At 42.2% G+C, this 27,904-nt stretch overlaps 1 protein-coding gene across 7 annotated transcripts in view; it reads left to right on the forward strand.

The window, feature by feature from the left end:
* Positions 1-27,904, forward strand: part of SCHIP1 (schwannomin interacting protein 1) — a 785,715-nt gene that overhangs the window by 725,379 nt on the left and 32,432 nt on the right. The window contains exon 1 of one of the 7 annotated variants that reach the window (XM_007454129.1): positions 7,013-7,353. The exons of 5 other annotated variants lie outside the window; for them this stretch is intronic. In XM_007454129.1, coding sequence (XP_007454191.1) covers positions 7,324-7,353 — 30 coding nt within the window. In that variant the 5' untranslated portion in view covers positions 7,013-7,323. Of the gene's footprint in view, positions 1-7,012; positions 7,354-17,279; positions 17,474-27,904 lie in introns of those variants that run through there. One more of the 7 variants, XM_007454127.1, reaches the window with a different exon arrangement.

Consider the following 27,904-nt stretch of genomic DNA (forward strand, 5'->3'; position numbering starts at 1 on the left):
CACTACAATCTCCTCTTTGTTACAATTCCTTTGTAAATCTCCTCTTTACAATTCCTTTGTAATTTCACTGCCCATATCTTCAGTTCCAAGGCTGAATGAAGCCCTGTTACGTGATCCTGATCTAACTTGTCCAGGACCTGACCCTTCCAGTTATTTCCCACCCACCATAGTCAATTTCTCCCTTCTTGCTGGCTCCTTCCCTGATGCCCACACAGACGTTTGGATCTCCTTATCTTAAAGACCAACCACGTCTCTGATTCCATTATACACTCAAGCTACCACCCCAGTGCTCTAATTCATCCACAACCTTCTTTACAGACTGCTCTCTACACAGTCCCTCAACTTCTTAACCACCTGTAACTCGGCTTCCGCCCCTAACACTAGTATTCTCTCAAGGGAAACTGATGACTTCCTCATTGTCAAAACTTCTGGCTTTTGGTTGTGTTTCCCTTTCCACCTGTTAGTCTCTTCCGCTTCCCTGCGGTATTTGAAGCCATGGAGCACCCTCCCCTTGGCCCCTCACTCTGTTGGTTTTCCTTCTCCTCTCACCTTGTCAGCCACACCCCCTTTGCTTCCTCTTGCCCTCTGAATGCTGGCTTTCACCCAAGGGGATGGTCGTTTTCTATTGCAGCTATAAAAGATCACCCCAAACTTAGTGACTTAAGTCAATATACATTTATCATCCTACAATTCTGGAGGTCAGCAGTCCCTAATGAATCTCACAAACTAAAATCAGGGTGTCAGCAGGGCTGCAATCCTTCTGGAGGCTCTAAGGGAAAATCCACCTTCTTGCCTTTTCCCTTTTCTAGAGGCCTCCCACATTCCTGGGCTTGTGATCCTTCCTGTGTCTTCAAAGCCAACAACGCTGGGCAGAGTCTTGCTCACCCTGCCATCTCTCTGCTTCTTCCTCTGCCGCCTCCTCTTTTTACCTTATAAGGACCCTCGTGATAACATTGGGCCCACCTGGATAACCCAGGATCATCTCCTCATCTCAAGGTCAGCTGATTAGCAAGCCTTATTCCCCTCCCCCACCCCCAGCCCCCGTGGGGATCGATGTGCCCACCACAGTGATGTCTTTGTTTCTGATCAGTCCTTTCTCTACGATCTCTCCCTTCATCTCATCCACTTCTGCAACTATCCTCTCCCCGCAAAAGACCCCCATGTTCTATCTGTTGATCTGACTTCTCTTTTGGGCCCCAGTTGCCTCCTGCACCTTCAACTCAAAACTTTATGGTGAAAAATAAAAGACCTCATTACTGCAACCCAATCCCTCAGAATCAGTTCCTCCTTCTAACCTCCTGTTTCTTTTTACAGCACCAAGTTTATTCTGGCAGTGGTCTCGAAACCTCATGACCCCGTGTCCTGTTCACTCTTCCAGGTCAGATCACTGGCTAGGTGCTGTCAGTTTATTTTTCACAGTCTCGTGGAACACATTCCTCTGTCTTTCCATTCCCACTATCATCTCCATCCTTCAGGCCTCTCTTTATTCCTCAGACTGTTAATATTGCCTTTAATTAGGAGAAGGGGGAAAAAATCCATTTCTCTGCCTTTCCAGGGCACCTAAGAGCTGTTTTACATGTTATTCTCATTTTATCCTATCATCAACCCAATAAACCAGGAATTAACATCCTTAGTTTATAGATGAGGAAACTGAGGCTAAGCACAATGAAGTAACTTTCTGAAAGTCATAGTCATGTATTCGTTCATTTAAAAATATTGAGAGCCTATTATATGCCAGGTATTATTTCAAATGTTGGGGATAATAGCACTGAATTAACCAACCACGATCCAAGTTCTAAGGAAATTTACATTAATCTAGAAATCGAAAAGACAGACATTCAAGAAGTAAACAGCCAAATGAACATTATTGCCGTCTCCTGGCTAACCTAGCTAAGAGTTCTCTTGCTCTCCTGAATTCCTAGTGAGCAAACAACAAAATCTCTTTGGTAGAGCTTCCCTGGTGGCGCAGTGGTTGAGGGTCCGCCTGCCGATGCAGGAGACACGGGTTCGTGCCCCGGTCCGGGAAGATCCCACGTGCCGCGGAGCGGCTGGGCCCGTGAGCCATGGCCGCTGAGCCTGCGCCTCCGGAGCCTGTGCTCCGCAACCAACGGGAGCGGCCACAACAGTGAGAGGCCCGCGTACCTTAAAAAAAAAAAAAAAAAAATCTCTTTGGTAGCACTTTACTCATTCATCACTCTATGCAGTCATTTGTATACTGCCTTATTTCCCTTACCAAACTCCTTGGGGGCAGAAACCCTTCCTCACGTGGCACATAATAGGAATTTCTTTCAACCGCAACGTTTTAAGAGTCAAAGGAGATGTTGGGGAAAGTACTTTGTAAACTGTAAAGCCATTTTCTAAGGTTTGTCGTCGTTGGCGACGCTGACTGTGATCTTCTTTGGGCAGGTTATTCAAGGACCCAATTCCCCTTGATGTGAACAGGATTAATTTTCCTCATAATTCCTTTTCCTCCCTTGCCTGGTAAAGAAGCACAACATAACGCTACATAAAATGTCTACCTGCTTTCCACAAATTCCTAAGGAAAAGCTTAAAAGTTATTGCTTAAAACAATGACTTTCTTGCTCATCTTCCTCACCCCCAATAACCTCATTTTTCCCCAATATTTCATTACAAACGGTTTCAAACTGAAAAGTTTTTAGGCGAATCTCCATTTATGCACCATACAGATTCTGCAATTACTGTTTTACTAAACTCCCTTTGTCAACAGCTTTCCATCTATCCACCCATCAATTCATCTCATTTATCTGATGCATTTAAAGTGAGTTGCAGACATCCCTAAGCCGTCCCCTAAATACTTCAGCTGCATATCATTAACCGGATCTTTTTTTATTCTTTTGAGGTAAATTTTACATACAATGAAATGCACAAATCTTAAATGTACTATTCAATGAGTTTTGACAAATGTATACTCCTCTGTAAACCAGGCCCTTTCAAGTCATACAGCTTGTGCCAGAAAGTTCCCTATGCCCTTCCCAAGTCAGTCCCTGACCCCAGTAATTCATTTTTGAAACTGTATTCTCAGATGACCTGCAGATGTGACTTTTTAACCACTATATTTACTACCCCCCGCAAAAAAAAACCTTCATTCTGTTGCTATTTCAAAATTTTATTTATTTTAATCTTTTTTTTCAGCGTTTTTGAGGTATAATTGACAAAATTTGTATATATTTAAGGTGTACGATGTGATGGTTTCACATTAACATACATTGTGAAGTGATCACCACAGTCAAGCTAATTAGCATTCATTACCTCACATAGTTACCTTTTTTTTTCTTTTTACTCCTCGCCCCCTCTCCCTGGCAACCACGTGTTTGTATCTATGAGTCTGTTTCTGTTTAGTTATGTTTGTTCATTTGTTTTGTTTTTTAAATTCCACATATAAGTGGAATTTATGCAGTATTCCACAGTGGAATACTGCAGTGGAAATCGTGCAGTATTTGTCTTTCTCTGTCTGACTTATTTCACTTAACATAATACCCTCTAGGTCTAAACATGTTGTCGCAAATGGCGAGAGTGCCGTCTTTGTTTTTGGCTGAGTAATATATATATGCCACATCTTCTTTGTCCATTCATCTGTTGGTGGACACTTAGCTTGCTTCTATATCTTGGCTATTATAAATAATACTGTAATGAACATAGGGGTGCATATATCTTTTCGAATTAGTTGTTTTTGTTTTCTTGGGGAAAATACCCAGAAGTGGAATTGCTGGATCATATGGTAGTTCTATTTTTAATTTTTTTGAGGAATCTCCATACTGTTTTCCATAGTGCCTGCACCAATCTACATTCCCACCAACAGTGCACAAGGATTCCCTTTTCTCTACATCCTCTCCAACACTTGTTATGTGTTGTCTTTTTGATGACAGCCATTCTGATGGATGTGAACTGATGTCTCATTATGGTTTTGATTTGCATTTCCCTGATGATTAGTGATGTTGAGCATCTTTTCGTGTGTCTGGTCGGCCATCTTCATTCTGTTGCTATTAATTGCCACAAATGCAAAAATGATTTTCTGGATTTAAAGACATAATAGTTTGCTTGGTGGCAGAAATAGGATCATTAGCTTAATGAGGAAACGCTCTAATATTTCTTCTTGGAAAACATACCTTGGATTCGGATTTAGGTAGAACCACACTGCAACCTCCCTCTTACCTTATGATGGATTTTGATTTCAAGGCCAGCCTACATTGGCTCAGTCAAAGGGGGTTTATTTCTCCAAGCCTAGTGGCCCTCAATTTAGCATTTTTTATATGAACACACTCACAAAGAAAATCTGGAGGGTTTTTTTTTTTTTTTCCCCTCTTACTTTGAGGCCTTTTTGCTGCTGTTGGAGGATTTATGTTCTTAGGCATGTCACAAGTCTCTTAGGCCTCAGTTTCCATATCTGGAAAATAACAGTTTATCTCTTGAGGTCCCATGTAAATCTGAAATCCAATACTTTTTATGGGAAGAGAAGCTGTGAAGACCTGAGAAGAAAAAATAACCTCTGTGCTACATAGATCACACTTAAACAGTTCATCAATATTTTTTAGTCCAAAAATAACAAATGTCACTGTAGCTTGGTAAGTAATTCTAGCTTAAATGTTCTTGGAACAGCTGGTTTCTGTTTAAAGTTTTTTGTACTAGCAAATCATAGTTTAAATTATAACACAAAGTCCTTTCCAATGAATGACTATAAAGGGAAGCTTGCTTGACATATTCCTTTTTTTTTTTTCTTCTTATCTTGTTTATACCTCTTGAGAGGTTTTTTGACAGGATTTAGGATACAATTGTCAGAAATCTGTTCTCCCCAGAGCCACCTCTGAGTCACTTCCACTATTTATGGAACAGCAACTGTGAAGAGTGGGATCATGTTTAGGCTTTTTTTTTTTTTTAAACAACACATGATAAATGTCTTTAGGAGCTTATGTAATATATCCCAGAGCCTTCAGTTTCCAGAAGAGAACAGAGTCCAGGAAGCAACTTCTTAGACCTTGTATAGCTTGAAAGCGTGTTCCCAAGCCTTAAGGTCATAGATTGTCAAAGTAGTAACTTGGATAAAGTTTTAACAGCCTTTCAAGTAAAGCTGTTCTGTCTTGGAAAGTTGGGATTGTGTTTTATGTTCGGCATAAAATTTCCATCTGATCTTATTTGCTACCTTTGCAAAAGGAACTTTTACTTCGGTTTACTTTTCCTTGCACATATTTCGGATTCCAGAGCCTTCATCTGGGCAGTTGTATAGCAAGGCACTCCACAGAGAAGTCTGTCTCTGTCTCTGTTCTGTATGGATCACTCACTAAGGAGGGATGAAATTTTGGATGGGGATACGTTGCATGTTATTTCCTTTCACTGAAGAGTTTCTGTCCTCCTTTCTTCATCATCTTTTTAAGAAGACTCATAATCTAGCTCAGGCTTCTGCTTTGTTCATCGAGCTCCCATTGTGCCACCCTCCAACGAACAGGACTCGAAAGTCTTGCACGTGTTAGGTGGCCTAGCTCTCTCCTAGATTCCAGGGAGAAGGCCCGTGAGCTTTGCAGGGTGCATGTCCAGAGTGCTTTTTGCCTTTGAACCCATTGGACCAGTGCTGAAATGCCAGCCTGTGAGATCATCAGCTGGGCCTTTCCTGCCACCTTTCCACTGTCCTAATCAGGAAGCTGAAGCCAGGCTTGTGAGTGTGTCTCGGGTTGAACTCAGAGGGCCAACTTTTCTCCTGTCAGAATCTTAAATCACGAAAATTAAGAATATTTAGAAAAAATAGGTTTGTTTCTTTCCGAGAAGCAGAGATGTTATAAAATTAAAAATATATCACCAAGTATTCCTAACACAAACTCTCAGCATTCCTTATGATCGAGCTTGATGTGAAAACTTGTCAAACATGTTGATTCCATTCGTCGGGCAAAAAGTACTTGTTTTTCTCAATTAACAGCATAATGAAGACTTTGCAGTTACTAGTAAGATTATTTAAGAAGATAGATAGATATAGCTATACCAAAATAGCTTAAGAATAATATCTCTATTGATTTTTTTATTGGATGGTTTAAATTCAGTCAAGATTTTATTGAATATCATTGATTTGCTCAGAGCCATTTTATTAAGAAATAGCAAGATGAGTTGCCCTATGGCGACTCAGAAATATAGATAAGAAAATTTTATTGTGTTTAGTTTTTAAATTATCTATCACTAAATTAGCTTCACAAAATTATAAGCCTAGTTGTTCCTCTTTATATATCCTAAAATCCTAGAACCACCCTGAAGTATCTTAGAAATCGGCTACTCTTTTTACCAGAGATATGTATGGTCCAACTTGTATGTCCTTTGATTACTATCTGAAAGCCCAGAATCCTCTCCATTACTGTCCCTTAGGTGGAATGGTCTGTCTCTAGAATCATATTGTGATATATTGGGGGTGTCTGTATATTCAAGTCACAGCATTGGGCCATATACATACATGGCCTTACTGTCAAAAAAAACCTTGCAGTTTAGTTTCATTTTCACGAAATGAGTTAATTATACTGACTTGAATACTTTAATAAGCTCCCTCCCTAAAAAAATTATAGGAAAATTATTTCATCTTATTTCTGTTTGACTTAAAAAGCATGCTGATAAGAACCAAAAGTAAGTGAGAAATCAGAAGAATTACAAAATAATATATTTTTTTAAAAGAATGAAGGCCCTCCTTTTAGTTGTAAAGTTGACAAACATTTCAGACACTCAACACAGAGAACACCCCTTCAGTGTCAATATTCAGAATGGATTGTTTTCCCTTTCGCCTGTTAAAAGTTATGAAATGATCCTTAAGGCCTCTCGTTTCATAAGCACCATGCAAGCAGCATCTGTGGGCAGGAAGGATGATGCCGGAGGTTAGAAATGTTCAACTGCAACATTGATTTGTGTCTGTCTCTCTCCTTCTCCCTCGCCGGCCTTTTTCCCTTTAATGAGGACTAGAATGTTTCCACATCAGTTAACTGCCTTCATAAAGCACCAGAAGGTCACACCAGCCCCAGACTGATCCTTTCCTTTGTGCCTATAATATAATTGGCTGATTGTGCCAGTGATGAGCGCGCCCCCTCCCCCAGCCCGGTCCTAGCTCCATGTTTGTAAGCCTCACTGCTGCTTTCCGAGGAGAGCAGCTCGGCTCGCTGCGCGCTTCCCGGCACAGGCAGTGCCACTGCGCAGGTTGATCAGCGAAACAGCATCCATTTTAATCTGCGGGGAGCCCCTGCCTTCCCAGGGCTTGCTCTCCGCCAGTGGATGCTCCGCGCTTTCCCTCCGCAGCTTCGCTGAGCAGTCCTGTTTGGGGTCTGCGCCCTAGGATGCACTGAGATGGTACATCAGGAGAACTGTTCGTATCAGGTAAGATTTAAAGCCTGATTGTGAGGCCGGCATCCTTTGGGAGAGGAGGCCTTCCTCTTCCAAAGCAGCAGGTTGCCTCTTTCCGGATTTTCAAGGGATTTTGCTATCCTCCACTCCTGGCCTTCATCGCATACAGTATCTGAATTGTAATTAGATTTTCTGGGGAGTAATGGGGCAGAAGACACTGCTTCTTTGGCCTTTAAAGCATATGTGAAATCCACTGAGGTGATCTGTGCTTTGCACATTCTGTATGTCTGTGCAAATGAGACGAAGTGCTTTGAACTGTAATTGAATGTCAGGGGCTTTGGAGAAGGAAAATCTATCTGGAATTTCACGTAGATAACAATGAAAAATACGATTTTTGCTCATTGCATAGGGTTGCGACTTGCTTCACATACAGTTTTTAGGATTGTCTTGAAGGAAATTATATAAATAGGAAGTAATAATTGATGATCTAAGAATTTTCAAAAATTAGCTGGCATGCACTTGACGTTTAAAGTTGCTCTTGTATGTCTCTCCAAACTTATTTTTACTAGTGTGTTGTTTTAAATGACTAGTAAATAAGAATTAAGGTACCAACATGCATAAAAAACTCCAAATAGAAAATTTCTAGTAATACATACTCATCTGTGTGCTAATTTGCTCTCTGGAGTTTTGAAGTAAACACAGATGATTTCAGAAGACCAGTTCTAGAGCGTGACTGGACTGTGGAGGCAACATTGAAAGTATCCTCATTGTCAACAGACAACGAGAATGTTCTCAGAGAAATTGCTCTTTGCAGCAGCAAGCATGGCTAGTCCAAGTCCTGGATAGTTAATATCAGGGTATCACTCAACTGACCGAGTTTAGAAGCTCTAAGGGACCATTTCTCTAGTCTAACAATGCCTCTTCCTTGTGTGAGGTAGGTTACCTGAGACCAGCAGGTGTTTCTCATAAGGTCGGGTTTCACGGTGGTGGATATATGCAGGCAGAATAGTACATCTCACAAGACTCAAGGCAGTCGTTTCTCAGCTAAGTAATGTGTGCCTAGAAAGTGTATTTGTCCACTTTTTCTCTGCTTAATAATTGGAATTTTGTTAACTGTAGACTTGTCTTATAGTATTTTTATTTTATAGTACATTTAGGGCCATAGATCCTAAATATCAAGATTGTGCTTCATAGGAAATCTTTCCAAGAGAAAAGGGTCATGGTCTGAGGAAACAACCACTTACACAGAATAGAGTTTGGGAGCGTAGTGTCAACATCCAGGGAGAGCCTAACCTACTCATGGCATGGCTACAGGTGATTAAATTACTATAATAATTAAAATCATTTTTCTGCTCAGTTTTCAGAGATGCTATGTAATTTAATTTTTGAAAGGCAAGATACTATAAGATTATTCCCTATATCTTTTCATTAGGTTGAACATGGAATCACTGGTTTTACAAGTCAAAAATTGGTCAAATATCAGCAGTTTCATCTGGAGAGGAGAGATTTTTTTAGCCTCTACTGCTTCCAGAGGAAGACAAATTGATTTTATTTTGTATGAACTACAACATATAACAGTCATTATGTGTTCGAGAGTTTTGAAGTATTTATTGCTTATTTTCACAATAAAATTACATGCATCAGGCAGATAATAATAGGCAATAGATTCTGCATCTCCATGGAGTTTTATAGGACTATCTTCATGTGTATGTTCTTTTGAAATGCTCTCCCTTTATTCGTAACTCAGCATAAACAAAAACATTAACCTTGAAGCCACGTCTCAATCCTACTTAGAAACCTTAGTTTTAGAACCCACTGGGCACCATGTGCGTTTGGATTCAGCAAGGGCGGTTTCTCTAAGTTCTTGGCTTGATGTTGTCACGGTCACTGGTGATATCGACAGTTTGATGTTTTTCAGAAACTCCCCCTTTTCCGATGAAGGCTTATTTATTTACTTATTCTTAAGGATGATAATATAGTGGTTAAAGCAAATTCCTTAAGGTTAGCATCTTAGTGAGTAGAAGGAATTTATTTGTAGGGCTGATTTCTTTCCTCCATCAATGTGTACCAAGGTTTCTTAATGGAGAGCCCATGAAGGGGGCTTCGGAGGCCATTCCCGTCAAACTTACTTGGGCATTTTGGTGCACGTGTCTAGATAATATGTTGTTATTACTCTTGTTGCCAGCAGCAGCGGCAACGCAGTAATGGCCTCCTAACTGGGGCTGCTTCTGCCCTTGCCCCCATTCCATAGTCTGTTCTCAACAAGTATCCAGAATTATCTTTCAAGACCTAAGTCAGAGCCTGTCACCCATCTCAAAATTCTCCTCCTCGACATAAAAGCCCAGTTCCTCCCAGGGCCCCCAGGGCCTGACATCACCTCACCCCTGATGCCTTTCAGAGTCCTCTCCCACGTCCCCCTCCCTCCGTCCCTTCCTCCCCTCCCCCCATGCTGGCCTGGCCCTGCGTTTGCTGCCCCTCCTGCCTGACATGTGCTTCCTCCGGGTACCCTGTGTAGGGTTGCAGGTTTAGCAAACGATCTGCAGTGTTTGGAGCATGTTTATATTAAAAAATTGTTCACTGTTTACGTGAAATTCAGATTCACGCGGGCATCCTATATTTGTCCTGTGGGTAACCCCCATGGCTTTCTCTCTCACTTTCTTCAGATCTCTGCTCAAATGTCACCTTCTTGTGAAGGCCTTTTCTGGACTTACTATGTCAACTTCCAGCTCCCCAGTTCTATCCCAGTATTTCTATTACACTTTATTTTTAGATTTGGCATTCATCACCAGCCGTCAGACTTTTACTCATTTGTCTATTTTCTGTCTCCCTCTCTCCGTGGAAGCTCCATGAGGGCAGGGATTTCTAGGTTTGTGTCCATCTGCCCTCCCAGTGCTAAGAACAAGCTCTCAAATAAAATGGATGGATGTGCCTACTGTATATAAAATTGACTAAGATGAAAGATACTGTAAACATTCTATAGCATTGTGGTTTGTTACATTTTGATGGCCATTGGGGTGACTTTCAATCCTATTCCTATTCTAACCTCCTACCATTAATCTGCCCCGGTTTCAGTGTTTGTGGGTCCGATTATCCCCTTAATTCTTGTTACTTTTCTCATCTGTGAAATGGGATTTTTCCTAGTTAACATCCTGGCATGAGAGTTGGCAGGTCCCTGCCAGAGGCCACCTTTCTGCATAAGCAAGTCAGTTACCATGAATTAAGAGCCACCTTCTCCCAATGCACATAAAGGGCTCAGTGAAGGTTATAAGCAGACCAGGAAAACCATGCGTCACTTCACTTCCCAATTATTTATTACTAATATGTAGAGGTATAGCTGATTCTCATGTATTGCTTTTCCAAATAGATGACTGTTTTGAAAAAAAAAGAGTTTCACTGCTTCCAAGAGCTTGAAAACCACTGCTTGAGGTGGATGGATGCACTGTGCTTTGAACGACTTAATCCAAGGAGGGATGATCAGAGAGAAATTCTCAGGCAGAATTTTTCACGGTTGTTTTGTTTTTAAAGGTTCTCACATTGTCATCATCTTCGTGTACTTTCCTCCCTCCCAGGGTTTACATTAGCACAGAGGTTACTGAGGCATGTGTTGTCATTTTCAGTTGTAGCTGTGTTAAAAGATAGAGCTATCAACCTCCATTTTCCAGTCTTGGGAGGAAGCCAGTCTCTTCAGGAAAGAGCCTTGCCCACAGCTTCAGGCCTGGCAGCCTTCAAGAGGCCAGATTCTTCTGAACGATCTCTGATAGAAAGCTTTGAAATATCATTAACTTGAAAGTACACGCTTAGGTCAAAGGGTCCATTTTGCTTAAAAACTCCCAAATATTTTCTCCTCTCTCCCTGCAGAGTTAATTTTGGAGATTGATGTGAATGGAAAGCCAATGACACGCGTTTACCCCTTTCTTTCCATTGCTTAAATTCCCTTAGCACCGCCCCAGATATAGTCCGCACCCTCACTTTCTTAGCTACCATAGGATTGGAGGAGAAAGAAAGTAAAATGGTATGTGAATGACTCTCGTCCTTTTCCTCCCTTGGGAGCATAAAGAAACTCCTTCAAATACACACCTGGTCTTGAAAAAGCAGAGTAGAAATCTTTGATGCTTCCGCATTTTCTTTAGGATAAATTTCCAACCCCTTTGTATGGCAGTCAAGGCCTAACCATGATCAGAACCCTGGGCAGAAACACTCCTCCCTCCAAGCCCTATTCTCCTGCCCCCAAATTGCATCAGTCCTTTTCCTTTGCTGTGATGCCTCAGCCTACAAAGTCTGCCACACACACACCTGCTTCCACCTGTTGCAAGCTGATGTACTCTGAGGCTCAAATGTCACCTCCTTCAGGAAGCTTTCTCCTTCTCAGTGCATTTTGCTTTTACTTCTGTTAGAACCCCTTTACAGCTAGTGACATATAAGTCTGTCTCCCCCATTAGACAACAGGCTTCTTGAGAACAAAGACCTGATTTTCATTTCCTGCCCTGCAAACAGAGTATGTGTTCAATAAATGTGTGTTGGACTGAATCACATCTTCTGCAGTCAGTGCTGTTCCAAGTCCCCAGGATGAGGATTTTGCATCATAATACCAGAGAGAAGCTCAGATCTGTGCACTGCAATGGGGGAGTTGGTGAAGCTGATCCTGGTATTCCTTATACCCGGCTTACGAGCCTCTTGCCCAGTTGCCAGCATCCCATCTGCCGAGATGGGAGACACAGTGCAAAGAAGAAAATAAAAGAGACAGACACCCCCGCTTCCCAGAGACAATGCATTAAGAACACACCTCCTTACCTACCTCTCCTTCACCAAGAGAATTTTCCCAAGGTGAACCTCATGGTCCATCCCCAAGTACTTTTTCAAAATACCTGTGGTCAGTTGAGGCAGATACTCATCCTCAAGCCACCTTTCTTAATATATTGAATTTTGCAAAGTTTTCAGAAATCTTTTTACCATATAGAGGGATAATTTTACTGGCTCCTGAAACACCAAATACCTCTTGGACAAAATGTTTCAGCCCAATTGAAGTGTCATACCCAGCACATAAAATAAAAGATGTCCTATATTGGTCTCAAATGATAAAACTAGGGATTATATCAGTTCAAATAGTACATTAAAAATTCTTGCTGGAGAAAGTAGTAAACAGCCCTTCATGCCCAGATTCTAGTGGGTTATTTCATGGTTAACAAAAGAAAGGAAATATAGTCTGTCCCTGTTGACACCAGGGCAAGGGAGGGCTCATTTCCCAAGTCCCTTTCCCTGTGAATGAGAAAACAAGGTAGCAAATTTGACTCCATTTAAGATTCCACTCAATTTAAGCCTGGTTTCATCCATAGCAGGAAAAAAATATATTGACCTAGTGGAGAGGGGAATTTCAAAGCATTTAGTGCACTATTTGATACAGGCTTTTAAATATAAGTTCAATGAAAAATAAATAAATAAAGTTAAAGTTCAATGAAGTTATTTTTCCGTCTTGTTCTATAGATTTTTATTTGATTGGGAAATTCTTTTCCCCGTAGTTAAGTGCTGAAGAATACTTTGTTTTCATTGTTTTGCTTGGTTGGGGTATAGTTGTGTTTTGCCTTGTTGAGATACAGTGTGTTTGTCTGAGGAGAGAGTAACATATCCATCACCTTAAAAATTAAGAAAATAGTTCTGGATGTAAACTCGTCTGCACTTGTTTTTAGGCTGTATATCTGAAAACCTAATGTTGTATATTTTTTACCACGAAAGGAGCACAGTGATAGGTGCCCAAACGGGGGGGCGGGGAAATCATTTTAACAGGATTTCAGTATGGGCCTGATCTGAAATAGAAATTTAGTACAAGCACATCATTCCTATTTAAAGTAGCACTGGGGGCCTCGAACATCACGTTTTAGACATCAAGCGATTTTAAGAAATAAATGTGCATATGCATATTTTAAGCCAAAAGTCTAGTATTTTCTCTTGGAAAGGGGCTGGGGATAGAGGAGGGGAAGGAAATGGAAACATCACTATGATACATATCAGTGCATGAGTGATTTTTGGAGAGCAGAGACCCCACCTTCACACACACACGCGCGCGCACACACACGATCTTAAACTAAGATTTCACGTGCAGAAGCTCAACATCCATAGCGCCGTATTCTATTATTTATTTATATTCTCTATACCAAGGGAAAAATTGAAATCTTGGTGTACTTAGTATTCCCCTGGGCACTATCTAGAAGCATCAGAAATTACCAAGCTTCCTAAAATAGAAAGTACTTTGACAAAATTGCTTGAATTCAGAAGAAAACAACCATCCAAAGGCCTAGTGACAATCAGCGTAGGAGAGCCATTAAGCCATTAAGGGGGAAAGAATGCTAAGAACACAGAAAAACATAATGAGGGCATTAATCCTGGTCTCCCTCGGAAGCTGTGCTGCCGTCATCCAAGTGACGGCAGTTGAGTTTCTTGTACTCAGGTCTTCAGCTGGGCAGAAAGCTTCATGTCTGTGGTCCTCAGTTTTTCTGATGTGGGTCAACGACTGGCACTGTGTCTCCTCCCAACACTTTCACCTCCTCCACTCCATGCTCCCAATGCCATTAGTTTAACTTTTGAAACCTACACTGAAAAGTCCATTGCAAAATTGCACGCATATGTTTGTGGTTTATCTAGATAGCTGTATACCTTAATTGAAAAGCAAAGCAAATTTAGACGAACATTGCACAGAAGAAAATAGTTTATTTGAAAAGAGGTTATAAATCAGGTGTCGGTTTGTATAGCTCACGGAATTTGGATATTAAGGTGGAAGGAAAGGCGGTAGGATGCTAAAGCGTTAATCAGGATGAAATAGTTTCCATCAATAGGAATAGGAAAATCTTTTGACAATGCATAAGTGATTTCCCAGTAATGCGGTCGGTGTTCTCACAGTCAATAATTTCCACCAGTGACCAATAATGATCATTTAAAAGCATTGGCTCACGTGAGCAATGCACCTTGCAGTTCAGATCATGGCTTGACAGGAAACTGAAGCTCTCCGTTGTAGTCCTTGAATTTCAGGGCAGGGGTGTGAGCAGAGGCCCTTTCAACCTCAGGGACTGTAAGTGGCTCTGTGTACATTTTCTAAGGGGAAGCATTAGTATCTGGGCCCATGTTTTGCCAGCACAGTTCATTTTAGAGAGGGCAGCAGTAGAGGAGGGAACCAGGAAGAATTCTCTGTAGGAAAGACATGAGTGACTGTTATCCCCTTGTTTGTGCGTAGCTGCCACAAAACCACCAAACATTATGTTCAGCTCAAGCCTTTTGAGGTCGTGTTTTGTTTTGTTTTTTCCTTTCCTGCATTCATTTGGACCTCTTGGAAGTGAAATTAATTACAGCGTTGATCCCAGGCATCTAAAGTCAAGATCTTGCCACCATGCCTAGAAGTCTGATCTAAAATAATATAATCTCTTATAATGAATTTTTTTCAAGGTCTAGAGGTGTGCTTCTAAAATTTAAAGCACACTCAAAAAATCCTAGCGCTCTTTTAAAAGTGCATTTTTTGATTCAGTAGGTCTGGGGTGAGAGCTGAGCGTTTGCACTTGCAGTCCGCTCCCAGGTGATGTGGATGCTCTGGTCGGAGGACACACTTTGGGTAGTAAAGCTCTAGAAAATATCGAAGATCAGTTCACATGTTAGGAAAATAGCAGGTATTTTAAGCCATCCAGATAGCGGTGGTACAGCTCCTTCTAGAAAGGGTCTGGACTACAAGTCTATGTACTGAGCACTTCTTTAGGGAGGGTGCAAAATAAATTCATCACCACTGGGGACCAAGTTTCAAGAGGAGATGATTTATCACTTGTCTCTATATAGTACTTATGAGAGAATCACTTATGCCAAGAAAAGATGTAGGGGGTAGAGGAGGGGAATGATCTTTAGTACTTTCTTAGTACTAATCCTTGCTGCTGTTGTATGGCTGGGGAATTTCCATCTTTTTGAGGTTTTGAGGTGCCATTCTCCAAAAGGTAATATATTATTAATGTATATGCATATGCATATATAGGTATGTATGTGGTCAATGTATTATTGGTGTATGTAAATTAATTTGAATATGTTTTTATATATATACATAGTTAATAGTGAGGGTTCAGTCATTTTAACTATATATTTAAGGCCACCCTGTTAAAATTAAAGTCAAAAGGTGTTAGTAATTAGGCTTATAGTTTTATGTACTTTACTAAGTCTTGTACTCTCTAAGTTTTCATTGGGAATTCCCTGGAGGTCCAGTGGTTAGGACTCAGCGCTTTCACTGCGGTGGCCTGGGTTTGATCCCTGGTCAGGGAACTAAGATCCTGCAAGCTGCGTGGCACAGCCAAATAAATTAATAAATTTTTATAGCTGCATCCATGTTAGCTCTTGATTATAGACTGCTAAATGGGCTAGGATGCTAACCTAGGTGAGAGGCTGAAATCACTGCAATTCATGGTAGGCCCCCTTCTTCAACCTGAGCAGACAGACCCGTGTTTACCTTCTAAATGTATGTGGTTTCCACAGAAGATTTCGGTTGAAAAGCACTCATATGAACTATTAATGTTTCCTTCCGTGGACAACGTTCCAAGGACAAGGGAGATCTCTGCTAGAGAGAAGCCCTTCCCGAAAGCAGGTGTGGCTCGGGAGATACAACTTCCGTCAAACTGTCTGACAAAGGTACAAGACATTCTCTTGGGAATTGAGGTGGAGGATGAGGGTGGATGGAGTTAAAGGGGTGTTTGGATGTGTGTCCTGGGGTGCAGGGAAAATATTGGCTTTAAGGAAGTAGGGCTACTACAGTGAGACACCTGGATGCTACAAGTCTACCACGAATGGAATTTTTTTTAATTTGTGGAGAGCGAGGGTAGACAAGTGAATGTGAGCATGTCAGCAAAGGTTCAGATGCCAAAAGCTGTCTTGAACAGCACTTTTGCTTTAGAACTCTGTTCTTAACAGCATTGAGGTTGGTCAGGAATTCACACTGGAAGAAGTATTGACTGGTACATTTGCTGCTTTCTGTCTAAGCACGTCAGACCATAAGACTGTGCTGCTGAACAGAGCCTTGGCCTTTGAATTCTTCTTTGGCCCATTTCTCCTGCACACAGTAACTTTTAAAAAATACTGGATATAAGTTTTAGTTTATGGCAGTAGTAATTCGATAACGAGGAGTGTGTGTTTGTGTGTGCACTTCTGTTTATCTGCTTCTTGCATCAAAACATCCTCCAGCTGTGGGCCTTTTCCTTCTCTGTATGTAAAGCCAGTAAACAAAACCAAAAGCCATGGGAAAAGGGTAAAGAGAGCCGCAGAAAGGAACGTCCTCTTTTGTGAAAAAGCCTGCCACCGGCTTTTAAAGAAAAGTTGATGGATCTTCTCTTGCCTATATTAATAGAACAAAGCAGCGATCCTGGAGCAGAAATGAATTTGGAAATGTGTTGGAAATGAATTTCATTCTTGTGCTGGGGTTTCTCCCTGAAGATGAGACTTTTACATCTGATTTTTAGAAATGATTGGTTATGGGAAAAAGGAAAAAAAGGCAAGCATCTGTCTTACAGGTTAACTTTTAAATTATACTGTTTGGTTTTGGCACGGAAGACCCGGCTTTTAACTCACCAGCGAAGTCTGCGAGGCTGGGCTTTGCATCTATTTTTATCCCATACACTCTACCCCTGGTTCAGACAAAGGTTGCTGGATTCCTTACAGAACTCCTATCCACATTCAGCCCTGAAGGAGGGAGTTAGGGAGTTGAATCAGCTTTTCCTCGACCTGGGGTAGAAAAGGTGCTGGGGAGAGGAATCCAGGCAGGATCATTCAGGGTAAGGTGACGGCAGACGTGGGGAGGCTGGACTCAACCAGCTGAGTGTCAGGGCAGAGTTAGCCTCGGAGAACAGCAGCTGCCCCCGTGCTGGAGCGCAGGACAGACCAGGGAGGCCAGGTGGGGCGGTGTCTCTGGGATAGAGGGGGGCAAGGTTACATACAGCCGGACACAGACTCTTAGCTGGCTCTCCATGTCAGCATGAGCGGTAACCAGGGTCCTGGGCAACTGCACGTCAGCCTATCAGAATTCATGGGAGGTTATTTCTTAAGTGAAATTCTAAAGAGTTAAAGGATGAATTTGGACAGTGATGGAATGGATGACATCATCAGTCAAGAATCCCCATTGGATATGGAGGGGGATTATAAAAAGGTAAGGGGGGGGAGCTCTTTTGTTTGTAAACAATCGGACCATTTTTCTAACTGGGAGAAAGATCACCCTTGAGGAGTGGCCAAATTCCACACTCAGTGGCCATTGCCATAATATATTCAGGAAGGCTAAATGCTCAGAATCGAATGCATTAAGCTGGGAGGGTTCTTCTTTCTGTGTTTCCCAGTTTGTATTCATTAATATATTATAGCAGTAACTGGAATACACATGTTGTTATTCTGAAGTTGAAAAACATTCTATTATGCATATAGTTTCCAGGCAGGCTTTTTATGTGAAGGAAAAATTTTTTTAATTACTGACATGTTGACAGTTCACCTGCAAGAAATAATTACTAGCATGTGTAATCTATCTTTCTGAGTTTGGCTTTTTTAAACAATGAAAAATATAAAGTTTTACTAAGAGAAGTGTGAGGTTTTAAAAAAAAAAACTGATACAGTATCTGCTAATTCTTTGCTTGCCTTTTCTTTTGAAAGTCAGTAAATATATTTTTGGTATGTTTTTTATGGTAATTGTCTGGTAACAACAGCCCCAAGTAAAAATAGCTTTAGTTATATGGGTGAGGTAATGAAATTAAACTACAAGCATATGCTTGTCTGTCCACAGAAGGCTAAACACTGTGTCCTTCCCCCTTATTATTTCCCATAAGTCAAGTGTAGGTCACAACACAGCCCAGTATGAAGAATCAGGGACCTTCCATCATGGACCTGGAAAGAAAGACCTGTTTTCCCTCAAAGGCAAATATCCTAAAACAGTAAAACTTGCTCCTAAATTTTTAATTTGATCAAATACGTCACTAACTTTTTTCCCCTAGATTGAGATAGAAGCTTCTGTCTTGATATATCTTTACGTATAATAATGTAAAATATGGCAATTTAAATCTTACATACATAACTGTGTGTGAGTATGAGGCCTGTTTTAAGGACATACTTTATTTCTTAGAGCAGTTCACAATAGTTTACGTTATTTCTCCAGGAGCTGAAACTTAAATAGGTTTAAATGACCTGCCTTGTTGATCTGTGTGTTTTTTGTCCTTTGTGATCCCCAAGAAGGAAGTGAGGGCCCAAGGGGATAAGTGCTCATAGAGTCTTGAAACCCTGACACCTCTCCGATGTCCCCTCCTGCCGGAAGTGGGTGTGCAAAAGATCCTTGGGACACTCAGCAATCAGAGTCGGGCACTTACCCAACCCACTAGAACAAGTGCACAGTTCTCATATTGCCTCTATTTTCAGTGCCAAAGGACTAGCCACGGTTTTCTTTGTCACAGCGTTTCTCAGCTAGGAAAGTGTAGGTCAGTTTGCACTTAGGAAAATGAAAGACATACCACTGCTAATGCAATAACAATAAAGTAATGACCACTGTAGTTTCATCCTACTTAGAAACAGAGTGAGCCCAGATGCCTGGAATGACCGAGCCATGGTATGCAGGCAGCCTGATACAGCGTTGACTAAAGTGACAAACATGTAAGGCTCAAGTAGCTTTAAAACATCAACAACAACAAAACAGAGTTGAATTGTATAACCCTTAATCTCACTAAGGCAGTAGAACACCACCTGTGACTTCAAGAGAAATAGTTATCTGAGAGGTTAGTACAAAAGACCACTAGATGAAACTTTTAGATGTGGAGGATGCCCAGAGATCAGTATATATTGTTGTGGACCCTAAACGTGGAAGTCGTTCTGTTGTCATTTCAGCTTGTAGCTATTTTTCTCAGGCAAAGTGCTTTCAAATGTATGCATATCATGATAACTACAAAGGCTTCCTTTTTAAAAAACCACTATTGATCATTTCATTAAGAACTTCTAGTGAAACAGGGCAACATATGGCTTTCTTTAAAATACAAAGGATAGAAAATAACTAGCTAATATAAAAATCACTTTTCCTAATTAGAATCTTTCTTTTCTAAGGTTTTTTTCTCTGTTTTGTTTTTGCTGTTTGGCTGACTAACTAGAAAATTAAATTAGATGCCATAAAGCAGTGGTCTGTAGGGTTTTTTCACCTTGTATTCATCAGTAAAATGTTTTTGAGCCCAAGCCTTTAATATACATATATTCTATTCATAAATTACACATATATACCACTGTAAAAATACATCTTGTATGTATAAAACATATACAGTCGTCCCTTGGTATCCACAGGGAATTGGTTCCAGGATCTCCACAGATACCAAAATCCCAGGATGCTCAAGTCACTTTTATGAAATGGCACGGTATTTGCATATAACTCACACACATCCTCCTGTACACTTTAAATCATCTTTAGTTACTTATAGTACCTAATACAGTGTAAATGCTATGCTATGTAAATAGTTGCTGGGTACATGGCAAATTTATGTCTTGCTTTTTGGAACTTTCTGGCATTTTCCCAAATATTTTTGATCTCTGCTTGGTTAAATCTGCAGATGCAGAACCCAGAGACATGGAGGGCTGACTGTATACAAATAGATATTTTTAAGAATAAGATGTTTAAAACATAAATAAAAATAAAAGTTTTAATAATTTCTTCTTTCATCTCCTGTCACTCTGAGGTCAGTTGTCCAAAACACTAGGAAAATTGGTATATCCCTGCCTGGGTACAGTAGAATTTTTTATACCAGTTGCACTAATAAATACCGCATGTATATAGGGATTATTTTACAAGGTTGTTTCAAAGTCAGGCAAACAGCCTTCAGGGGAAAGGTCACTTTATGATGACTAAAATTAGATTCCACCCAGGCAAAGGAAGGGAAAGATTACACATATGTTCCTGTTCCTTGGGGAAGGTCCTGATGTTTCATTAAGGACCTCTGGTTTGTTCAGTAATAGTAGTAAGACTGTACTCAACAGAAAGCACATCTTAGTGTCTAGGAAGGAAAGCCTGCACCTTGGCAGAATCCTAGGTGTGAAAGTCCGGTCTATCATGGCCCTGCCTTTCTCTGAGCAGCCTCCGACCCGCTGGGTCCCACAGCCCATTGTCTTGAGGACACGGAGGCACATAGCCTGCCAGTCAACGTCCTGATCCCGTCAGCCGTTACTCACCAAGAGCCTTCCTGTGTCCCTGGCATTGTGTGCAGGGCCAGGATCACGAAAGGGAGGCTGGGCTTTCCCTCAAGGAGCTCACAGTCCAAATAGGGAGGCGTACAAACAAATAAGCTGCCGTGGAATTGATGCCACCTGGAAGGATGTGGACCTTCAGATGGTCAGTGTGGACCTAGAAAATGCACAGCCTGTACCACCTCAGGGCTGGGGATAGATCCAAATTATACCCGTGGAGAGAGAGAGGAAATCAAGAAAATGTAACAGGAAGCATGGTAGAGGACTGGCTCCCACTTTGTCCCAGAGCAGAGCAAACACCGGCAAGCTGGCCTTGCCTTCTATCCCCAGGCCACTCCTGGCAGAAGGAGCCGCGGGCAGGGCCGTGTGTGGTCGGAGGATGGGCAAGCCGACTTGCCTGGCTTTGTTTCTCCAGGGTGCTGTCTCTAGTGTGGTGCATCCAATTATGGTGAAAGATTAGGGAGGAGCCCGTGAAAAAATTAAAAGGCTGGAAGGAACAATATTTAAAGTGAAGCCACAGCTGCGCCTCATGTTTTTTTAAAAAGGTGAATGGAAATGACTGCTTGAGATAAACTGTAATAAACAGGAACGCAGAATGCCAGCTGCCATTCCAGACAAGAGCTCTGCCCTCCCCACACAATTACTGAGGAAAAGCAGCCGTCGACCTCCATGAACCCTCCTGTCTTCCTGTCTGTAAGGGCTGAATATGCTTGAGGAACCCCGTTAAGGTACTGAACCCTGGAGCCCAGCCCTACCTCAGCCCCCCGGGACAGTCTCTTCCACTTTCTGGGCCAGGGTCTCCTTTTCTTTCAAGGGAGGAACGGGCCCGGTTGGTTTTAGGTCTTGTAAATATGAAGGCTCGTAACTCCTAGTTCAGGCTTCTTTGCATCATATCACCCTGTTGGCGCACCTCGGTAAGCCAGCGTGGTAGGGAGTGGGTTCTTTCAGATAACGAGATTTTCCAGATACATGGTATGTGAATTATACCTCAATTTAAAAAATAAACACACACACATTTTGGGGGGAGGGTACAGTTTATTTTTTAATTGAGATATAATTCACATACCATAAGATTCACATGTCCAAGTATATAGTTTGATGGTTTTTAGTATTTCATAAGGTTCTACAAACCACTAGTATCTAATTCCAGAATATTTGCATCAGCACCCCCAAGAAAAGCCTGTCCCCATTAACAATTACTCCTAATTCCCACCTCCCCACCAAAATCATCAATGTACTCTCTGTCTTTCTGGATTTGTCTATTCCGGACATTTCTGGATCTCTTTTATCCTTTTCTCCACTCTTCTCAGCAGGTTACCCTGCCCCTACCTTTAATATTAGCAACAAGACCATTTAATGAATTTCTCTCTGGATCAGACACTGTGCCAAGTACTTTCTATATAGTATTTCATTTAATCCTTTTTTTTAATTATTATTATTTTAATTTATTTATTTTTTATGGTACGTGGGCCTCTCACTGTTGTGGCCTCTCATGTTGCGGAGCACAGGCTCCGGACGCACAGGCTCAGCGGCCATGGCTCATGGGCCCAACCGCTCCGCGGCATGTGGGATCTTCCCGGACCAGGGCACGAACCCGTGTCCCCTGCATCGGCAGGCAGACTCTCAACCACTGCGCCACCGGGGAAGTCCCTCATTTAATCCTTAATACAACCTAAAAAATAAGGTATCTTTATCCCTTTTTTCAGAAAAAGACACTGGGGCTTAAAGTGTTTCCGTAACTTGCAGTAGTAAGTGTCAGAGTGAAGAGGTTAACTTGGGTCTTCTTGGTCCCGATTGCCCTGCACCGGGCTCCTGCTCTCCCTCCTGGTCACACACCTGTGTTCGGCTACCCCAGATCCTCAGCCCACCTTGACATGGGAGGCGGGGGACACCAGCTTCCTGGTGGTTGATTGTGGTTTGGCTGTTGAATAACCTTGCAGTAGGTGTTTTGGACTGTTGTGTTCTGACAGTGATACTGAATGACTGAGGTGGTTTTACAGACTTGTAAAATGGCACCTGTTAAAAATAGAGTCCCCAGATAACACAATCCTCTGTTAAAAGTAGTCTCTGAAGGCAATCATTTGAGAGCCCGGGAGAGTTCAAGATGCACCCAGCAGTTCATGTTTTGGATATGCTGCTCAGAGGTGAGGAAAACTTTAATTTTCAACTGTGTCCATTTAGGATTTGACATTGAAACACTTCCACTACATAAGTCATCCTTGTAGATTGTACCCTGGGCTCCTTTACTTCCACCAGAGTTCCCATGCAGCCAGGAAATGGCTACTGAACTTCAGCCCTAGGGGTTTGTTAAATACTTTTGCTCCAGTACTTAACAATTAGATGTTCAAGTGTTAGGGACTCTGCAGGACGGAGAGTTCTTTTTTTTTAAAGAAGATGTTGGGGGTAGGAATTTATTAATTTATTTTATTTATTTTTGCTGTGTTGGGTCTTCGTTTCTGTGCGAGGGCTTTCTCTAGTTGTGGCAAGAGGGGGCCACTCTTCATCGCGGTGCAAGGGCCTCTCACTATCGCGGCCTCTCTTGTTGCGGAGCACAGGCTCCAGATGCGCAGGCTCAGTAGTTGTGGCTCACGGGCCTAGTTGCTCCGCGGCACGTGGGATCCTCCCAGACCAGGGCTCGAACCCGTGTCCCCTGCATCGGCAGGCAGATTCTCAACCACTGCGCCACCAGGGAAGCCCAGGACAGCACTTCTGTCTCCCTGCTCATGTTTATCTCCTCTCCCTATAGCGTGAGGAGAAGGAATGCAGTCCATAGGCCAAACCATCCTCAGGATTAACTAATTGTAAACAAACATCTCCATCCTCTGAACTGGCATCCCAACCCTTTTGATGTTGGCAAATCCTTAAGTAGAACAGATGTCAGAAGGCCCCTGGACCCTCCATGGATGTCCATCCTGGACTTCAGGTATCTAAAGGCAGCTCTCCCGTGAGTCTGATGCTGAGCAAGCCGAACCCAGGTCTCAACATTGCCCAACAGCCTGGCCTGACGTTTAGTCCAGAGGACTTGTTTAGGTAGATGGGTGCGAGGATGCACAGATAAGAGATTTCAACAGCATTTCAGGAGACCTTTCTGGATTGTTTAGTGTAAGTATCTGAAATAGAAAATGTCAGAAAAACAAACTGAAAACAAAACAACCAGACTTACTATCCATTCAGTGATACAGTGGAAAGATACTGGGTTATTTAACTTTCACTTCCACTAATAATTGAAAAGCTCTTGCCAGGAAGCTTGCATCTTGAAGTAAGATGCAAGAACTTGAAATAACCTGCACAGAGCAAGTATTTATGCCCTTGACATTCAAAAGCATACAATGCATATTTTTACAGAATGCTGTTTTTGTATTTTGATCTTGGCGATAAACCCATAGTGAGAAAATAATTAGAAAGTACTATCAGTATATTTGGGTTTCCTTTTATTTTTTGTTTTAAAGAAAATTAATAAAATTTGCCTAATTAGCAAGTAAGTTCTGTCCTTCTGATTCCTAATGTTTAAAAGCCTCAGACTCCTCCACACTAGAATGCTGCCTATAAATTTAGAGTAAAACTTTCTTTCTTAAGCCGAGGAGAGAAATTAGAGTGACTATTATTTTACTAAAGGAAGAGTTCTTTTCCACTGGGAGCTCCAGAATCCCAGTTGCATTCCCTGGTGGATGCCGCTAATGGCAATGATGCCAGATATCACTAGGCAATAGATTGCACTGAAGCAACGGGATCATTAATTGCTTCAAAACAGGCATCCTGGCAAGGCCTTTGGCAGAGGCCAGACGGCTGCAAATGCAATGCACCTGGATCCAGAGTCTGGACATTCCACAGGCAACAGATCTGTGCTCAATTAAAGAAGAACCAACTCTGTGTTGCATGTAGCTCCTCGATCTGTTCAGGTGTTTAAAGCCATGGTTCTCAGGATGTTTGAGCCAGCAGCATCTGGGAACTTGTTAGAAATGCACTTTCTCAGCCCCACCTCAGACCTTCTGAATCAGAAAAATAGTCTCTGGTTGTGCAAGCCTTCCAGGTGATTCTCATGCATAATTAAGTTTGAGCACTACTGGTTTAAAGAAATTTGTGACCAGAGAGAGAGAGGGCCACGTTGTGCGTGTACCCACCCATGCGATTCTCCACTTGGCACACCGATGGCACAGCAACCTCCCTGCATCCAGAGTTTCTTCCTGGGCCTTGGGGGACCAGGGTATTCATCAGCTTCTAGAATAATGCAGCCCCCAGCCCTTAGGAAGTTTTTTCTCAGTGGCACATTGCTTTCCTTTTTCCTATTGGTTATCATTGCTTTAACAGACATGAGGCCTGTGTGGGACACCCAGGTAGAAGATGGAGAAAGAAAATCCAAGGCCTGGAGGCTTCTTTAACTTAGAGAGAGAAACTTCTTGTGAAATAGCTAACCCCTCGCAACTTCTGGGGCCTGTTAGAAATGCAGGGTCTCAGGCCCCGCCCCTGAATCAGAATCTGCATTTTAATAAGATCCCCAGGGGATTTGTATGCACCCTGAAGTGTAAGAAGCACTGACAGAGGTAACAGCTTTAGCAAGGCAGAAAGGAGGCTGCTCGAAGTGGTATATTCCTGGATTTGTAGTGAATTGTACTGAGGCAGCATTATAAAATAAACACATCCAATGATATAACAAGCTCTTTCAGTTCCCATGGTGCACAGGTAAAAGTAAGAAACCGTGGAGCTGGGAAGGAGGGGAAGATCAATCCAGGGAAGAAATGGAAGACAGGAAACCTGGGGGGGAAACATTTTCCTTTCTCCCACTTCCCTTCCCCACAACTGAATCCCATCCAGGCCCCAGTTGTCCCTGCTTCCAAGCTTACGTCTGCTTTTGTTCCTAGAGCACTGCTGTGCCGTTCGCATCAACTGCGCCCCCTGACTCTCTAAGCCAAGCTTCCTTAAATATCTTCCTCCTTTGGGGAGTTTAAGGAACCCCTTCCTCTGGGTCAGACAGGCCCTCTCCTTTCCAGCTGTCTGGAATCAGCATCTGTGCAGGAGTGATAAGGAAGCAGCTGCTGGCAGTGTCCTGAGCAGCAGCTGGCTTTCAGTTTAGGCTCAGGATGTTATGTTCCAAAGTGTGTTTCTGAGAACCTCAGTGGGCCCGCAGCTGCCCCCAAGAACATGCAGTTTGCCAATTAAATTTTAGAAATGCACAAGACACACAGTCTTCTGCTTATACATTTATAAGACCAGCATGGGAAAGACTAGGTGGCCCCTGCTTCAGAGACACAAGGATGCTTCAAGCAAGGTGAACGGGGTGCCAGAGGGACGAAGGCGGGACCCAAGGAGGGGCTCGGGTAACCGGTGTGTAAGGGCCGGGTGCAGCCGTGTCCCGAAGAAAGTATGGAAAGGACTTGGGGACGGACCAGATTTGGAGATAGCCGATATTTACCCAAGCAGAACATTAGCTTGGGCCGTTTGCTTTTTATTTCTTTTACCAAATCCCCCCTCTTTCTTCTCGTCGACTTTGGGGAATTGCAGCAGAACGGTGGCACAATGGGTAAGGCTTCGGGGTCTGAAAGGGCTCAGTGGTCTGTGTTCTGAGATCTTGGCTCACAGGATGCCCTCAAAAGCCATCGTGAGCCTTATCTGCCCAGGCACAGGGGGTGGCAGCAGGGAATTCGTCGACAGGCAAGGACAAAAAAGTGCCTGTGGCTGGTCGGTGGTGAGTTTGTGAGCACATTTTCACTCTTGATAATGGTCTCGATAGTCTTCCTGTTTCATAGTGATGAGCCGCTCCTCCTCAGGTGCCGTCTTGCTTTTTGCCTGCAATATCCACCTTAGACGTTTCACTTTTGTTTTATGACAGTATTTCCCAAGGCCATTTTAGGAGGGGACATGGCTCCTCTTGCCGTAAACACACTTGGCGAGTGTAGTTTTGAGTCCGCCTCTCCCTTTTCCTGTGCACTTCACTGTTCCTCGCCCTGGGGCATGTTTGGGCTTTGGGGGTTTGGAGGACATAATTACCCTGCAGGTGTAATTCCTTAGAGAACAAAAGAAGTTTGAAACTACACATACATACATTCACACACACACACACACACACACACACACACACACACACACACACTCATACTTTAAACATGTGGGCAACAAGAAGGAAATCAGGTTCCAATTGTTGAATTTTAAGAGAAAAACTGTTTTACTAGTCAGTTGAATCATAGTTACTTGAAAGGTTAGGGCAGTTTGTTCCGAAAGGAAGATTGAGCAGCGGTGTCCAAAGAGTGGCTCTGATAAGAAGATATTTCTATTTTAAGTATCTGCGGTTATGATTAGGCATGTGGTGTGTATGTTTTGCAGTCAGGTGTGTTCTCCTTTTCTGAGAAAGCATCGCATCCGTCTCAGGAAAGAAGTCGATCTGAATCGAATAAGTCCCGCCTCATCTTCAACATGGTGTCCACGTGGACACCTTACCGATCGATGTGGAGAAGAGATGTGGAAGATCTGGCACCAGAAAGATGGACTTGAATCCTAGCTCTTCTATCTAACAGTAGGGTAACCTTCCTTCACCCTCTGTTTCCTCATCTTCAGACCAGGAATTGTTGGAGGATTAATCATAATAGCTACCGTTTATTGCAGATTTACATTACCATAGGGCAGGTACTGCTACTAAGCAATTTACCTAAATTTTCTCATTTAATCCTCCAACATCAAGTGGGATCCTTTACCTCTGGATTGGGAAGGGCTTTCCAAGCACAGAGCCAGCAGACCCTTAAGAGGGAGTGAGCTATTGACTTAACTGTGTAACATTTAGATTCCAAACTCAAAAGGACTAATCGTATGCTTACTCTAAAATGTTCAGAACTCTCAGACCTTTATAGAAAAATAAGCAAAGCTAGGAGTAAGTAGTTTAGAGAAAAGCAAGTAAATTAACTGAAAAAAATTAAATATTTAATCTCACTGGTAATCAAAGAAATTAAAATAAAAAGAATAGCACTTTTTGCCTATCAAATTAAAAACACTAGCATTTTTTTTTTTTAAGTGAAAATACTCAGTGTTAGCCAGGATATAGTGAAAGCTGCACCCTTTTTCGTTGCTGGTGGGCATGTACATTGGAACAGATTTTCTCTCGAGCGGTGTGACAAAATGTGTCAGGAGCCTCGACAAGTGTTCACACTCAGCTGATCTGGTAATTCCACTTCCAGGAACTTATCCTGAGGAAATACTCAGACATGTGGGCAGGAATTTATGTAAAATGCTGACTTCTCTGTAATTTTTAATTGGCTACAACCCAAATGGGTAACAGTAGAAGGTAACTCCAGAGGAGAGAATGATATGCGGCCGTTTACAATTGTATTTTTTAAGAATTTTGAATGAAGGAGGGAAATTCTCATAATATAAACATTATGATCTCAATTTTATAAAA

This window comes from Lipotes vexillifer, unplaced genomic scaffold (assembly GCF_000442215.2).
Source record: "Lipotes vexillifer unplaced genomic scaffold, Lipotes_vexillifer_v1.1 scaffold641, whole genome shotgun sequence".
NCBI classification, from domain to species: Eukaryota; Metazoa; Chordata; class Mammalia; order Artiodactyla; family Lipotidae; genus Lipotes; species Lipotes vexillifer.